The sequence below is a fragment of the Euleptes europaea genome, chromosome 7 (assembly GCF_029931775.1).
Source record: "Euleptes europaea isolate rEulEur1 chromosome 7, rEulEur1.hap1, whole genome shotgun sequence".
In the NCBI taxonomy this organism is placed as follows: Eukaryota; Metazoa; Chordata; class Lepidosauria; order Squamata; family Sphaerodactylidae; genus Euleptes; species Euleptes europaea.
Window position 1 is genome coordinate 74,469,638 of NC_079318.1, and position 17,461 is coordinate 74,487,098.

At 46.8% G+C, this 17,461-nt stretch overlaps 1 protein-coding gene across 8 annotated transcripts in view; it reads right to left on the minus strand.

Moving 5' to 3' along the window:
- Positions 1-17,461, minus strand: part of HMBOX1 (homeobox containing 1) — a 101,361-nt gene that overhangs the window by 45,529 nt on the left and 38,371 nt on the right. For all 8 annotated transcript variants that reach the window (XR_008933419.1, XR_008933418.1, XR_008933417.1 and 5 more), the window contains exon 2: positions 8,920-9,003. Coding sequence is in view for 5 of the 8 variants with exons in the window: in XM_056853951.1 (XP_056709929.1) it covers positions 8,920-8,942 (23 nt within the window). In the remaining 3 variants the exon portion in view is untranslated. The remainder of the gene's footprint in view (positions 1-8,919; positions 9,004-17,461) is intronic.

The window sequence follows — 17,461 nt, forward strand, 5'->3', positions numbered from 1 at the left end:
GCCAAAGCGGCCATTTTATCCAGGGGAACTGATGTCTGTCGCCTAGGAGATCAGATGTAATGGCGGGAGACCTCCAGCCACCACCTGGAGGTTGGTAACCCTAGCAGCTGAAGCTTTTCGTGACATGGGGCAAATGACTTTACCTGGTAAATAACGTCCCACTAAGTCTGTCTTAAAGGGACAGGACTCTTTCCCCCAGGTAGGTGGCAACCTGCCTTCAAGACCGCCAAGCTTTTATTCAACTGTGGGTTTTCCTAGACTAGAGTCCACTTTGTCAGATCCCTGCAGCAAGTCCCCATGAGGCAGACATTCATACATGAGGTTGTGAAATAAACAAAGAGCAGGGTCAAGGGGCCATGAAATTTAGGAAGTACAGAGTGAAATGTAGTTGTGTAAAAAATCAAAGGCAATGAAGTATAGAGACCATTCTCATTGGTCACGACTGATAAGCTCCCTAGTTCTGCCAAGCTAGATCCACAATTGTAATGGCTAACATAGTTAACACCTCTAATGCCCAAGGAATCCTAAGGAAATAGAGATGCGACCTTCCAGGTGGGACCTGGGGATCCCCCGGAATTACACCACATCTCCAGACAACACAGATCAGGTTCCCCGGAAAAAACGGATACTTTAGAAGGTGGACTTTCTGTCATTGTACCCCATTGAGGTCCATCCCCTCCCCAGGCCCAATCCTCAAATCTCCAGAAGTTTCCCAATATGGCTCTGGAAACCCTACCCACCCCCATCCCCCGCCAGAGGCTTCTCTCATCCATTTCCACATATTAAGCTTCTATTAAAAGGAACAGGGCAGTTTCCCCGAGGTCTGTTGACAACTGTAATGTCTGCCTACCAAGATCTTACTACATGTGTTTGATGAAGTGGGCACATCTGTGTATATGTTTTTTCTTCTTCAGATGCCATCCTATAAATGGACAAGATCAACCAGCACTCATAGGTGTGCATTCCCTGTTATGGCCCCCCACCTTGTGGAATGACCCACCTGAGGAGGTCAGGAAGGGTCCCCATGCACCTGTCATTCCACAAACTACATATAACAGAATTGTTCAAGAAGGCATTTCTAGAAAGGTAACAGAGCTATATTATAAAGGAATGGTTCAGGAAGGCACTTTGTAAAGGAAAGGGGACTGTGGACTATACCACGATGTGTAGGGCATGTTATCTGTCTGCAGTATGTATTATCCTACTTTCACTGCTTTGTATTTCTCTCTACATAAAACCATCTTCTGCTTTAACACATCATATCTAACTATATTTATGCTTTGTTGCATAAACCCATATTTATGTTTTGTTTCAGACTACTGCAATCTTAGTCCTTTTGCATTACTTATTGGCTGTCTCATCCTATTGATTACATTGATTTACACTGTGTAATCCAACCTGAAGTCTCGGTGATAAAGGCTGACTATGAATACAGCAAATAATAAAATGAAGAAGAAAAAGAAGAAGAAGAGTTGGTTTTCATATGCCGACTTTCTCTACCACTTAAAGCAGAATCAAACCGGCCCACAATCACCTTTCCCTTCCCCTCCCCACAACAGACACCCTGTGAGATAGGTGGGGCTGAGAGAGCTCTTATTAGAACTGTGACTAGCCCAAGGTCACCCAGCTGGCTTCATGTGCAGGAGTGGAGAAACCAACCTGGTTCTCACCACATTGGTGTCCACCACTCATGTGGAGGAGTGGGGAATCAAACCCGGTTCTTCAGATCAGAGTCCACCGCTCTTAACTACTACACACACAGAGAGCAGTTTACTTCTGATGCCACTAACTGACATTTTACATTTTAAAAAATTGATTTAGGCAGTGTGGACTCAAAGTAGTTTACGATGTCAAAACCCCACCCCCACAGAAATCCATAAATATTCCCCTCTGGAATTATTCCCATGGAAGACTGAGAAAATGTGACCATTACAGTGGCCGGGCCAAGCCCAGCAGCAACTCCGGCAATAAACCAGGTCAAATTCCTCATGCAATTGCTCCCTGAGTTTTAAACAGGGCAATTTACAAAGTAAGTCTGCAATCAGACGTTTAAGAATAATGGGATACTCCTTGTTAATTAAGGGGCACACATTCCAATTAGCTTCTTATCACTAGATAATGTTAGTAAGACCTTATACAAATTTCCCCAACTCCTTTAAGTATCTTAATTTATTTTGTTCAAGGGAAATGGGTTGTCCTCTTCCACCCACCCACCCCTCCGCAACTGGACATGCAGGGCAGTCCTAAACATGCAGACGACCCATAGTGGATCTCATTCCCTAACAAGAGCTCACAGCAGTGCCACTGAATGGCTTCAGATTATGATTCCAATGGAGATCACTAGCAGAACCAACAGGATCGGAGGCTGAATGGACAGATTGAACTTTTTGCACAGGCAGCCTGAAATGCCTTTCCTTGGTTCAGAGCCTCCTCCTCCAAAGATGTCATAATCTCTCTTTAAATTCAGCCATGTTGATCACAGAGGCAACAAGTACCTTCGAGGCAGATGATTCTGCTTTGGGAGTCCTTATCAAAGGAGTCACTGTCAAGGCGATCTGGGTGCTGGGTCACAATGATAACTTTCTCATGGATCCGGAGAAGAAGCCTTTGTACAATTATCACAATTGCCTTCCCTTATTCACTTTGCTAAACCTACAAACAGAAACTACTTCTCACAACTGCCCAGGCCTACCCTAGCACTGTTCGGGCTACAGCGGTGAAAAGCCGACACATCAGGTCTGCCAAGCTGCAACTCCGAGTTCTGTTTAGGAATGCAAAACGGGACTCCACAAATGCAGAAATCCGCCGAGTGCTTTCGATCAAAGCGATGACAGTTAATAAGAACAGCCCGAGACGTCTGAAAATAAATCCAGCATAATCAAACGCTCGCCGCCACACGAGTTATACAACCCGGGCCAAGAATGGAATAGCAGCACATTATTCTTGTGAGCGTCCTCAAGTCCTTCAGGGTTCCTAACGCCAACAGCAGTTTCAACGCGCCTGCATAAAACTATTATTCCAGAGGGAGGCTCGTCAGACACTGCACAAAACCAGGGTTTTGCATTAACTAACCATGGCCTTGGAGCTGAAACTAGGGGCCGCTTTCAAATGCATGAACGGTCAAACCATGATTCAAAGGCTGCTGGTAAGCTTTAACTCCCCCATCTACTTAGCACTCCAGAGGCAGAGCTATGGCTACAAGTATGATCCATCAATTAACACGCCACACAGCAAACCGAAGGGCGAACAACAGCTCGCCAACGTCACTTCAAATCCTGATTTCTGATTCTGGCTGATCACAAACTATGATTCGGACATCACCACCAGGAAGCCACAGTGATTCTTCCTTAACCATGGTTTGGTAATGTAAAGGAGCACGGGTAGGGTTGCCAACCTCCAGATACTAGCTGGAGATCTCCTGCTATTACAACTGATCTCCAGCCGATACAGGTCAGTTCACCTGGAGAAAATGGCCGCTTTGGCAATTGGACTCTATGGCATTAAAGTCCCTCCCCAAGACCCGCCCTCCTCAGGCTCCACCCCAAAAACCTCCCGCTGGTAGCAAAGAGGGACCTGGCAACCCTAAGCACGGGATCTGCATGCATTCAAGGAACCTTTATGTGTGATTCCCAGTCCTTTTCAATCCTCTGCTCATAGGCAGAACGGTCACCATGGGGGGGGGGGGTGACACAATGGTGACACTTTGCCCAGAAGAGCCCTCAGTCTCAGCAGCCGAAGTGCACGTGTGAGTGAGAGACCCAGAGAAAAACCATTCTCTGCTCCACCAATGAGAACTGGGTAAGCCCCTTGTCTCTAGCAAGGCAACGGCCTCCCCCTCCTCCCCTTTTCCTGTACTGTTAAGTACACCAAGCAGCTGGCCCATGGGGGGAAACTTAGCATAAAAAATCTCTCAGGGTGACGATCTAATTTTAAAAAGTTTATTCTAAGCACACACAGAGACTGGCGAAAGGAGGGGAACCCGGGGGGAAATAACAGAATCGAGAAAACTCAATAAAAAAGTACAGTCTCTAGCTAATTCCAAAATGTTTCAAGGGTTCTCTAGTCTTCATGCCTGCCTTGCAGTCATCGCAGGATTGCAGCAAAGATGAAGAAAAATGCCACACCTTGAAGTGCCCCAGTAGGTAGGGTTGCCAACCTCAGGGTACTCACTGGAGATCTTCTGCTATTACAACTGATCTACAGCAGATAGAGATCAGTTCACCAGGAGAAAATGGCTGCTTTGGCAATTGGACTCTATGGCATTGAAGTCCCTCCCCAAACCCCGCCCACCTCAGGTTCTGCCCCCCAAATCTCCAGGTATTTCCTAACTTAGATCTGGCAACCCTACCAGTACGGAATGTATGGGTTTTGCCACTGCAACAGTATGAGATGCTTCCTGCAGTCATCAGCCAATGGGTTGAATCCAACTAGTTCTTCTGCTAGTAGGGAAAAAGTTGGGGTTCCCTTTGACCATCACCAAAGAACTGTGCAGGGGAGGGGATCAAAGGACCTGCATGAAGAAATGTCATGTGTGACAGGGACTCTAGTAGCAAAGGGAATTGGAAGAGGCTGAGAAGGCTAGCTGGATCCAACCTGATGTCTAGACATGTTCTTGAGCTACCAAGCAGAATCCAGCTATATTCTATTCTTGGGGTTCCTCACTAGTTATAACATCTCACATAAATAACAATCCTCCATATTTCCCTTATGTTTGGAGCCACAGATATGCTGCAGTGAACTATAAACTGCTTCTGTGGCTCCTCTGAACGTATAAAGCTGCCTTATATTCAGTCAGACCATTGGTTCATCCAGCCTGGAACTACCTACTTAGACAGGAAGTAGCACTGCAATGCCTCTAGACAGGAGTGTCTCCCAGTTCTGCTACTGAAATCCTTTCTAAAGGGAGGCTGAACTCAGAGGCCATGCAAATACCAAATGTGGGCCCTAAATGAACTTTTGTAAGTTGTATAAATTATGCAAATTGCAGAGATATTAATCTCTTTACCTATTTTGCATAACTTACCCTGTTCCTGGTAGTCATGAGAAATGATAAGGTGATACCAGAGTGCCTCATCTCCTAGTTACTGACTGAATTCAGACTATTTTCTAGGTAAGTTTCCCCACAGAGTAGGATTGGGAAACACCTGGAGACTGGGGGCGGGGGGTGGAAGCCTGGGGAGGGTGGGGTTTGTGGAGGGGAGGAACCTCAGCATGGTGCAATGCCATAGCGTTCACCCTCCAAAGCAGCCCTTTTCTCCAGGGGAACTGACCTTTGTCATCTAGAGGTCAGTTGTAATAGCAGAAGATCTCCAGGTGCTACCTGGAGGTTGGCAACCCTACCGCAGAGCAGTTGTCTATACACTTCCCTAGCCCCACTATCACGAGGGCTAAAACCTTGCTCTGTGTGTGTGCTTTTTAAACAAAAGCCTAGACGCCAAACCCTGCTTTAAATACTGGTTGACTGTGCACAAATGAGTAACACTCAGGTACCTGGACACGGCTGACACTCACAACATGTTTCATGAAGTGCATTTTAAAAATTTACTTCAACCTTCCCTCCCACCCCCACCCCCCAAACGCTGGCTGGACTTGCTGAATTCCAGGGACCAGAGCGGGTTTAAAAATCTAAAAGAAAGACCTAAACAGAAAGTGCACATCCTGCACGTTTTAAAGCATGAAAGGCTGCACAAATATGACAGGTTATGCTTTACATAGATCAGTGTCTGTCAAGCTCTTTGCACTTGAGAAACCATTTTCCCTCTGATTTATCTGTTGAATACCTTCTGGGGGTCTACTACAGAACCTCTGTTGCAGAGGAGTTGGGGATATTTTCAGGGGGTGAACTTTCAGGGGGACTGGCGTCAGTTTGCAAGGCTGCGACGCAACATCGTAAAAAAAGCCGTGCTTGATCAGACCAAAAGTCTGCATAGTCAGGCATCCTGTTTCCCCACAGTCGGCCAGCCAGGTGCTTCAGGGATACCCTCAAGCAAGGGCTGAAGTCAGCCTCTCTCTCTCTCTCTCTCTCTCTCTCTCTCTCTCTTACTACTTTCCTTTCCGCAACCAGCATTCAGAGATATGCTCTCTACACAGCATAGCATTATCCCACCTTTCTTGGAAGGAACTCCAAGGGGTGTCTATGGTTCTCCCCCCTACACCGGGCTGAGAGTGTGAGTGAACCCCCCCCCCCCCGTGAACTTCATAGCTGAGTGGGGATCTGAACTTGGTTTCCTTAGGCCTCATCCAATACTAACAGCTACGCCACACTGACTTGAACCTGCTATCTTGCTTATCACTACAGATAAACCTACTGCAGAAGAATCTGCCTAACCTCCTTTTCAAGCCAACTTTAGAACATAAGAACATAAGAAAGGCCGTGCTGGATCAGACCAAGGTCCAGCACGTCCAGCAGTCTGTTCACACAGTGGCCAAGCAGGTGCCTTTAGGAAGCCCACAAACAACACGACTGCAGCAGCATTATCGAGCCTGTGTTCCAAAGCACCTAATATAATTTTCTTGAACTTAAGTAGTTTGTCTGTTGGAGGAAGAGCCACCTTAGTGGGATAAAGACTACTTAGGCTGAAGGAAGGCTTCAAACTTTGGTGGGTGGAGAATACATGCCGGTGTCATTTTCCCAAGTGTTTGGCAACAGTGAGCCCTTTTAACCTGATCTTGCCGTTCTATTTATTTTTATCTGATCAGTCATTTTCGCATACTATTGGCTGCTGGATTGTTGTTCAGATATTGGTGGGATTACACATTTTGAACTTGTTGATCGTGTGGTTGTCTTTATAGTTTTATTGGTCTCACTGAAATCTTGATTATGATTTCTGTGCATCTCTTTAAGAATTTGCCCCTGAATGTTCTGAATAAAAAAAAGTTAATTTTGCATTGTGTGAAGAGAAGTACTTTCTCTTGTCTATCTTTCATCTACTGCCAATCAATCTCCTTGGGCAATCACAAGTTCTTACATATGGGTGAGGGGGGGGAGTCCATCTGCTCATAATTTTATGAGCCTCCATCATCATGGCCTCCACCTCTAACATCTGATTTTGTTAAAAAGCAGGACAGGGATACAGACGTCCCCATTACTTTTATATAATCCAAAAGATGAGATGCAAGATGAGGAAATAATTGGTCAATTTTGATTTGAGCAAAAATTATTAGCTTTGTTCTCACAGAAATGGCCTCCTCCTTTTTCACTTCTCTCATACTCACCCACCTTGCCTCTTTCCCGTGGTTTGGATAGCATGACAGACTTAACTAGAAACAGAATCAATTTTTTTCTTATGGGGATGTTGGTGACTCTGTAGTGTGAACAGGAACGGGGTCTAAGGCTGGGATCGAGCTGCTTGCAACTGTTTGTGTGCTCAGAAGGCAAAGAAGGGAATCAAGGTGTGCCATGTTGACCACTATGATTCCCAGGCAGTACGAAATGATAGACCAGCCCGGGCCAGGCATAAATAAGAAGTAGGCCGCTGGCCCCTGGCCAGATCAGAGTGGCCTGTAACTCCTGCCTGCTGCACTCCAGTGGCTAGCCCCAGCCGTGGACTGCTAGGACAGTGAGTTGACCACCACCTCCTCCCAGTACAGCTGTCTACATCCCAGCTGGGAAGGGGACTGGAAGAGACAGATGGAGGAGCTCTGTGTCACGTATTTGACACATTGGTAGGACGGCTGGCAGGGGGTCTGCAGTTATCCCTAAATTTCAAGAGAGCATATGAATGTGCACAATGCTTTACAGCTCCTTAGAAAAGGTCTAGCTACCGCAAAGGGGGAACTGAACCTGAAGAATTCATGGCTTAGTGAAGCCTTGAATCCAGGAAACTGCAGGCCCACGTCAACCACTCTCTCTACTCGGCCTTAGGATCCAATTTCATAGAATCATAGAGTTGGAAGGGACGGCAAGGGTCATCTAGTCCAACCCACTGCACAATGCAGGAAATTCACAACTACCTCCCCCCACACCCCCAGTGACCCATACTCCATGCCCAGAAGATGGCCAAGATGCCCTCCCTCTCATGAACTGCCTAAGGTCACAGAATCAGCATTGCTGACAGATGGCCATCTAGCCTCTGCTTAAAAACCTTCAAGGGAAGGCGACCTTACCACCTCCCAAGGAAGCCTGTCCCACTGAGGAACCGCTCTAACTGTTAGAAAAATTCTTCCTAATGTCTAGACGGAAACTCTGTTGTTTTAATTTCAACCCACTGGTTCTGGTCCGACCTTCTGGGGCAACAGAAAACAACTCGGCACCCTCCTCTATATGACAGCCCTTCAAGTACTTGAAGATGGTTATCACATCATCTCTCAGTCTTCTTCTCTTCAGGCTAAACATACCCAGCTCCTTCAACCTTTCCTCATAGGACTTGGTTTCCAGACCCCTCACCATCTTTGTTGCCCTTCTCTGGACAGTGCAGTTTGTTCTGCACTGAGATGCAAATCTTTCCTGAGCCATGGACTCATGGGGTAATGGACTTCTGGGGCAACACACTAACTCCCAGGCCACCTGTAAAATGGGAATATTCAAAATAAGCACATTTTAGGTTCCCCCTCCCCACCCCCCAATGCCTGGCCAAACAAACTAATAAAATGGAGGATCGTTATCACAACAATAAAATGAATACGAAAAACACATTTTACATTAGAAACCCAATGGGAACAAACAGATTTCAAATAATTAACCACATGTTAAAAACATGGTAGCCAAAGAGACGGCCATCATGTTTTGCAACATTAACAACGAAATTTCCTTGAAATAAAGAACAGCCGTGAAACAGAATTCTAAGGGGCTTCTCCCATAACCGGAACAATATGCGGACTCATGCCTTTGTCCCCCCTTTCTGCAAATCTTTAAAGTAGATTACATTTAGTTCCATTTTTGAACCGACAGAGGGGGAAAAAATGGGCCACTGTACTTACACCACTGGAAAGGTTCTCAGCATACTTTACATGGGGAGAGGAAATCAGAAAGCCTCTTGGAGGTCTTCGGCGCTAGTTACCATTCTGAAATGGATAAGTGGGATATGTCTTAACACGAAAGATAATATACAGTTCTTACCTCATGCACGTTTATTTTCCCCGGTTGAGTTGGAATCCCACTAAGGTTGCCAACCTCCAGGTACTAGCTGGAGATCTCCTGCTATTATAACTGATTTCCAGCCGATAGAGATCAGCTCACCTAGAGAAAATGGCAATTGAACTCTATGGCATTGAAGCCCCTCCCCTCTCCAAACCCGGCCCTCCTCAGGCTCTGCCCCAAAAACCTCCCGCCAGTGGCGAAGAAGGACCTGGCAACCCTAAATCCCACAATCCCTGAGCATCTTCTGAAAAAGATGGGAGGTGGCTTGCTGTTGTTGTTTTAATTTAGATAAGAGTTGCTGGGATTGAGCAGATGATTCTTTGATTTGTAAATATTAAATATTAACAATATGTTATTTACATGACATGTGCAGAGGATGGTGCATAGGTCTGGGTGTTGGACTGCGATTAGGGGAGAACCAAGGTACAAAACCCCACTCTGCCTTAAAGCATACTTGGTAATTGTGTACAATACACTTAGTAGCATGACCTACCTCACAAGACTGTTGTGAGAAAACCTGGGGGGGGAGGTTATAATAAAATAATGTATTGAAGGATTGCATTACACTGTTTTTGTTATCTGGCCTGAACGTTGAAAGACATCATGGGTTAAATCCATGTAGTTAATTAATAACATATATTACTAAAATATTTTTTAAGAAAGAATGAATTCAAGCCAGTGATGCACATGAGGCCAACACCATTTTGGTTGGTATTAATAGGAGCTTCATATCTAGCTCTTGAGGAAGGGGGTAATTTGGATATTTCTGACACAAAACAGTGCCTGAAATCCCTGGTTTAGCTTCAGATTCAAAACTAAACAGGGAAATCCAAGCACCGTTTCAGATCAGAAATATCTGAATGCACGCTTGCTATCTAAGATTTCTACTTATGTGGTTATTGTGGGGGAACTCCTGGTGATGTTCCCTGTCCCCCAGTCATTGGAGCTGCAGGGTGCAAATGGGGGGGGGACAGCATGTAGAAGTCACATCCTGTTTCAGAACAGGAAGCATGGTTGCCAGGTTCCCCATGGCCACCGGAAAGGGGGGGGGAGGTTGGGGGAGTAGGGGTGCCAGATTCAGGTTGGGAAATTCCTAGAGATTTGGCCATGGATCCTGGGGAAGGCAGGCACTGCAGTGGGATACAATGCCATAGAGGCTACACGCTCCAAAGCATCCATTTTCTCCAGGGAAACTGGTTTTGCAGTCGGAGATGAGCAGTAATTCCAAGGTAGGACCTGGAGGCTGGCACCCCTCACAGGATGTGATGCCATGACACTCTAGGAATTTAAATAACTCTATGATTTTGCCACAGAGTGTCATGGTGTCACTTCCTGTTTCAAAACAAAAAATGACTTCCAAGAAGTCTCTCCCCCCCTCCCCCCAGCAATGCTTCCAGGGATTGCAAGCCAAGGACTGGCATCTCTATAGGTATCTCTTGGTTGGGCACTGTTGAGACATTGTTTAATATACCATACTCAGTTTTAGACACCACAACTCAGGAGCGTGGGCAAAATAAGAAAGGATTCACAGCAGAGAGCTACCAGGATGGTAAAATATAGAGAAGAGAACATTGCAAGGGATGTCATGACTTGAGGAACTGAACCAATTGAATATAGAGCAAGGAACATTATGCAAAACATTTTGACAAGTTATAACTAACTTTTAAGAAGGACCCTGAAAAGAAGAACAGGAAAGACAAGCTGATTTGATCCCCTGAGAAGAAGTTAACAAGGACACTTCAAAGCTAAAAGAATATAGAGTCAAATTAAACATACGACAGTGGCTCCTAAGGGCTATTTGGCAGTCCCAAAAGCAACCTAAGAACCACCTTTCTTGGAAGTTTTTTTTAAAGGTCTAAGAGATTTCATCGGCTCCTTCAGAATTCAATAGCCACAGATGTACGGGAAGTTTTCTGAACAATTCATCACAATAATCACAACAACTCTGTAGGCCTCCCACCGGCTGAACTGTTGTGATATCAGGCAATGTTCCCAAATGCTTCTAATAGCTCAGGTGGCAACCATCAGGAACAGGCTGCTGGTGTAACTGTGCAAAAAAAAGAAAACTATTGGGGGGGGGGGAGATGGCAACGGATAACCCGATTCGTCCAGCTGCTTGATGTTCTAGTTTTTTAACTGCATTTTATTGGACCAGGTTATTTTCTGCACTGGACTATTCGATTCCAAATGATTCCAAAACACCTTGTTACATGAACGTAGGAAGCGACCTTACTCTGAAACAGACCACTGATCTACCAAGGTCACTCTTGTCCACTCTGATTGGCAGCCCCTCTCCACAGCCCCTGGCAGAGGTAGAGGCAGGGACTGAACCTGGGGCCTTCTGTACACAAAGCAGATGCTTTACCACTGAGCCATGGCCCCACCCCGAACGCAGTACCAATGAGAAAACAGAGTTGCACTTACCTGTAACTGCTGTTCATTGACGTCTTCAGTGCAGACACACATGTGGGACTGCGCCTGTGCGCAGGCCTGCCGCCGGAAAACTTTTACTAGCCTTAGACCTCAAAATGGGGATGCCCCTCCCCCTAGCAGGCGGGGCTGGAGTTCGCACCGAAATCCCCCGCCTGCTCCCGGGCAGGGCATCCCCTCCCTCCTCAGTTTCTTGCCCGCCGCCGACCAAGACATAAGCGAGAATAGCAGGTAGTCAGGACCCCAAGGGTAGCAACCACCATTAAATTTGTGCTGTTTGCACCTTCTTGTCTAATTTCCTTTCTCCTGTTTTATTTCCCTTCTTTCTTTTTTTTAGGTCGACAGCGGGGTCGGAGGGAGGGATGTGTGTCTGCACCGAAAACATCAATGAACAGCAGTTACAGGTAAGTGCAACTCTGTTTTCATCTTCCGTCTTTGGTGCAGCCCCACATGTGGGATATTAGCTAGCTTACCCCTAGGAGGCGGGGGTCGATCTAGGAGAACAACATCTGCAGCACCGCTCTGCCCACATCTGCATCTCTTCTTGCTTGCAGATCCAGCGCATAATGCTTGACAAACGTGTCCTCGCAGGCCCAGGTCGCTGCCTTACAGATGTCACCGATCGGGATCCGTCTGTGGAACGCAGCAGAAGAACCCTGCGCCCTAGTAGAATGAGCTCTAACTTCTAATGGACATGTTTTCCCTGCTTGCTTGTAGGCGATTTTAATTGCTGAAACTACCCAGCGTGCTATGGACTGGGCTGATGCAGCTTTTCCCTTCTTGGAACCGTGATAACAAATAAAGAGTGAGTTGGATTTCCTAAAGAGCTTGGTCCTATCAATGTAATAAAGCAACGCTCTTCTAAGATCTAAAGTGTGGAGGGTCTTCTCCGCTCGAGAAGACGGGTTTGGAAAAACGACTGGTAAGACCAAGTCTTGGGCCATGTGAAAACTAGAAATCACCTTGGGCTTGAAACTAAAACTGGGGTGTAACACTACCTTTTCATTAAATATCTTGAGAAAGGGGCTATCAATTCTCAAGGCCGCTAGTTCCCCTACACGCCTAGTAGAGGTCACTGCAACAAGGAAAGCTACCTTCGCAGAGAGTAGAGGTAACTGAACATGAGCCATCGGTTCAAATGGGTGTAGCGTTAGCTTTGCTAGAACCATGGAGAGAGACCATTGTGGTGTCAGCCGAGGAGTAGGAGGGAACAGATTACTGAGTCCCTTCAGAAAACGCTTAGAAAGAAGGTGAGAGAAAATAGAGTAGCCCTCAATTTTGTCATGGAAAGCGGAAAGGGCAGCTAAGTGAACCCACACTGAGGCAACTGAGAGACCCGTCCTAGTGAGTTCAAGGAGATAGTCTAAGATTCTAGGAAGTGGGCAAACAAAAGGGGATAAACCCTTGGATCTAGCCCATATCTCAAATCTATTCCATTTTCTGTCATAGGAATAGCGTGTAGAAGGTCTCCTAGCCTGGATAATAACTTCTCGAACAGGGGAGGAAAGCCCTATCTTTGGGATGGAAGGATCTTCCATGCTGTGAGATGCAATCTGCTCAAGTCGTGATGGACTAGGTCTCCCCAACGTAGCAGACCCAGGTGATCTGGAAGGGCAATGTGTACTCCCTGAGCTAGAGATACCAGCTCTGAAAACCAAATCTGACGTGGCCACCTGGGGGCGATCAGGATGCACGAAGTGTTGTCTGATCTGATCTTCACCAACACTCTCGCCAAGAGGGGAAAGAGGGGAAAAGCATAAAACAGGTTGTCTGACCATCTGATCCGAAAGGCATCCCCTAACGACATCTGATCGTTCCCTGCTAGAGAGCAGAAATTGGCTGCTTTCTTGTTGAACCTGGTGGTGAACAAATCTATTTGGGGAACCCCCCACTCCCTGAATATAGGAAGTAGGAAACGGTCCTGAATCTCCCACTCGTGGTTTGTGATAAATTACCTGCTGAGGGAATCTGCCCAGAAATTGTGAACCCCCGCAATGTGAATAGCCCTTAACTGGATCTCATTCGAGATGGCCACTTGCCAGACCCTCTGAGACTCCTTGCATAGGGGAATAGAGCCTGTCCCTCCCTGCTTGTTGATGTAAAACACCGTACAGGTATTGTCTGACTGGAGAAGGGTCCTGGAGCCCCGAAGGATATCTGCAAAGGAGGTAAGTGCATAACGAGTTGCTCTTAATTCTAGCATGTTAATATGTAAAGATGCTTCGAAAGTGCTCCATCTCCCCTGGACTGAGTGGGTACCACAATGGCCTCCCCAGCCTTCCAAGGAGGCGTCGGGGGTGAGGGTAAAGTCTGGAGTCCAGTAACCAAAAGGCATGCCACTCATCAGTTTAGGCTCTGAGAGCCACCATTGGAGGGATCTGAGAATCGCTCTCGGGATAGAAAGTCTATGCATCCGGGAATGGCGTTTAACATCATAAGTCCTGATAAACCAATTCTGTAGGTCTCTCATCCATAACCTAGCGAAGGGGGTAACAGCCGTGGTGGAGGCCATCAGTCCCAAAAGTCTCTGTATGGAGACTATTGGTTGACGTCTGCAACGCTTAAAGTGTTGAATCATACGTTGAATAGCTATGACCCTATCTTGGGGTAGAAAAGCTTTCCCATATGAAGAATCCAGTACAGCACCTATGAACTGAGCCTTAGTGGAGGGAATCAGTTTAGATTTTTTCAAATTGACCATTAAGCCCAGATTGTCGCAAGTCGAGAGGACTAGCTTCAGGTGGTCTGAAAGTGTTTCAGAATTGACTGCCATGAGAAGCCAATCGTCAAGGTAAGTGTATATGCTACATCCCTGGTCCCTGAGGTAAGACATGACCACAGCCATGCGCTTTGTGAAGACCCTAGGGGCTGTAGCAAGGCCAAAGGGAAGGACTGTATAGTGGTAGACCTCTGTTCTATACCTGAACATTAAGAACTTTCTATGGTCAGGGTGAATAGACACGTGGAAGTATGCATCTTTAAGATCTAGCACAGCAAACCACATATTCTGGGAGATTAGTTCCATAACAGAAGTCAAAGAGACCATTCGGAACTTTGAAACTTTTAAACTTTTATTAAGGATTTGAAGATCAGTGATGGGTCTGGAGCCTCCATCCTTCTTGTCCACCATAAAGATTCTGGAGAAAAAACCAGAGCAATGAGGTGAAACTCTTTGAACGGCACCCTTTAGGAGGAGCTCCTCCAACTGTGGGGCGAATTCAGGGAACGGGTTGTCTCTTGCAGAACTGGCAGGAGAGCAAACTGGAACGAACTTAAACTCTAGGCGGTAACCTTGTGTGATAACATTTAGGACCCAAGAGTCCAAACAAATGAGGCTCCAAGCCTCTGCGAACTGCGCTAGCCTATCTAAAAAGGGTAGATTTCCTTGGCTAGCTGGAGGTGATAGTCAGAACTTTTGACTATGTTGCCTCTGCTCCTTCTGCTGAGGGCCAGGGGTAGGTCTCTGTTTGAAGGGAGGTTTTCGTTGGCCTTGCTGGCCTTGTTGGTAGAACCTTCCTTGAGGAGGATACGGTTGGTAACTTTGGTAGCAGTTGGATCTCTAGAATTGTGAGCTGAAACTCTGTTGACATTGATGGAACCTGTCGTGGTGCGGTTGAAAGGATGGGGTGACTCCCAGAGATTTTGCTGTCTGGTGGTCTTTCTTGATATTGGTGAGAAATTCCGTGGTGTTGGCTGCAAACAATAAGTCTCCTTCGAATGGGAGGTCCTCTACTTGAGACCTGGTGTCCAAAGGTAGCGCTGTGGTGCGCAACCAGGCGTGACGTCTTAAAGTTATGGCGGCTGCCATGGTCCTGGCTGCAATTTCAGCTGAATGCTTCCCTGCATTGATCTCCTGTTTGGAGAGGCGAGTAGCTTCTGATTGCAGTAGTTTCAAGGCTGATTTTGATTCATCGGGAAGTAATTCAATATGGGGTCCGGACTTTTCCCATAGGAATAGTTGATAACCCCCCATAATCGTCTGGTAGTTGGCAATTCTAAAGTTCAGGGCGGCAGAGGTGTAGATTCTTCTGCCCAACTGGTCCAGACGCCTACTTTCTTTGTCTGCAGGGGTGGAGTGATGACCTTGCCTCATTCTTGTTTGCATCTCTCCCCTAACAATCGAGGACGGGGGTGGATGTACCATTAGGAACTCTGCTGACTCAGGTTTAATTCTGTAGAGGTTCTCAATCTTCTTGGATGATGGTGGAATGGAAGCAGGTTTTTTCCAGACAGACTTAGAGATGTCGGCAAGGCCTTCTAGGATTGGAAAGGCGGTGATACCCGGAGAGTCAGGGTAAAGACGGCTCAGAATCTTATCCTTAGGCCTATTGTCTAAGGTAGAGATGTTGATGTCGAGAGCCTCAGCCATCCTGATCATTTGTTCAGTTCTTAATTTCAGATTTCAAGAGGGTCAGATCCGACAATAAGAGCGGGTCCTCTAACGGTTCCAGTTCGATGTCCGAAAAGCACTGCAGTGGGGAGCCCGAGTGGAAAGAGGGCTTCCTTGGAACTTGCGGAGGAAACGGGTGGGATGGTGTTGGATCCCGGGATTTCCGAGCCGAGGTGATTGTTTTGGCAGAGGAGCCGGATTTGGCGTGCTTCTCCTTGTGTTTGGTTTTATGCTTGTGCTTTTTCGGTGCATGGGTGGGATCTGACTGAGAGGTCGGATCCGAGGATATCGGATCCAAGCTGGATCCGGGGGCCGGTTCCGAGCAGATCGCGTATCCCCCAGTGTCCTGGAGCCAGCTGACGTGGAAGGGGCCATCAGGGCCTTTCTCCATAGTTCTGCGTTCAGGCGGTTGGCTCTTGCGTTTCGGGCTCGAGTGGAGAAGCCTTGGCAGATGGAACACTTTGAGATCTTATGCCCCTCGCCCAAACAGATTAAGCAAAGCTCGTGTTGATCTGTGTGTGGGATCTTTGTAGAGCATTTAGGGCATAACTTGAAGGGGGTCTTTGGGGCCATTACGGCCCTTAGCACGCGGCCGAGGGGACCGAGGCACAGAGGATATCTTCTCTCTGGGCTCATCCTCATTAAACGTAGATACTGAAGCGGGCTGGCTAGGCGGACCTAAGCAACAGCTCCGGTAGGAATAACTCAAAGTTGAAGTAAAATCTTGAGGATTTTGAGGAAAGGCAAGTAATCGCTCCGATCTTGGCGGCGGCAAAAAAGGAACTGAGGAGGGAGGGGATGCCCCGCCCAGGAGCACGCGGGGGATTTCAGCGCAAACACCAGCCCCGCCTGCTAAGGTGAGGGGCATCCCCATTTTGAGGTCTAAGTCTAGTAAAAGTTTTCCGGCGGCAGGCCTGCGCGCAGGCGCAGTCCCACATGTGGGGCTGCACTGAAGACGGAAGATTAATTTATAGTTGTGCATTCGCACCATGGAATTTCAAACGGCAGGGCTCAGTCCTCCAACCTGGCTTACCGGACACGAGTCCGTCTTCCTAGCATTAACCAGCAAGAGACGCTGTTATTAATCTATAACACTAATGCAGAGGTTAAAGCCGACAAACCTTTGTCCTGTCTGCATTATCCATTAATTAAATTAACTGGCTGGCCGGGGGGTGGGGAGACTGAGAAGCATGGGAAAGGAAAGGCCAAAAAAAGTTCTTCCTTCCTCGCTGCTGTAAATTTTGAAAAAGGATGGGTAGATTGTGTGTGGGGGGGAGAATTACATATTAGTATGAAAATCGTGGCAGCAAACCATGGAATGGAATGAGCAATCCAATCCCCATCTTAAAAGGCAGCTCAAATTTACAATGGATGAGCCTTCGTGGCAATCTGTTTTTCCGATATTAAAAATCTCATTTTCTCAGTGCCAAGGACAAGTGGATGCGTGAGGCATTGGAGTATCAACTCGGCATTTGTCTCATTTGACATTAAATCATTCTCATTTTCAGCTCGGATTTTCTAATGTCTCCTTGGGAGCCACTTGAGCTTTCTTCATTTCTCTC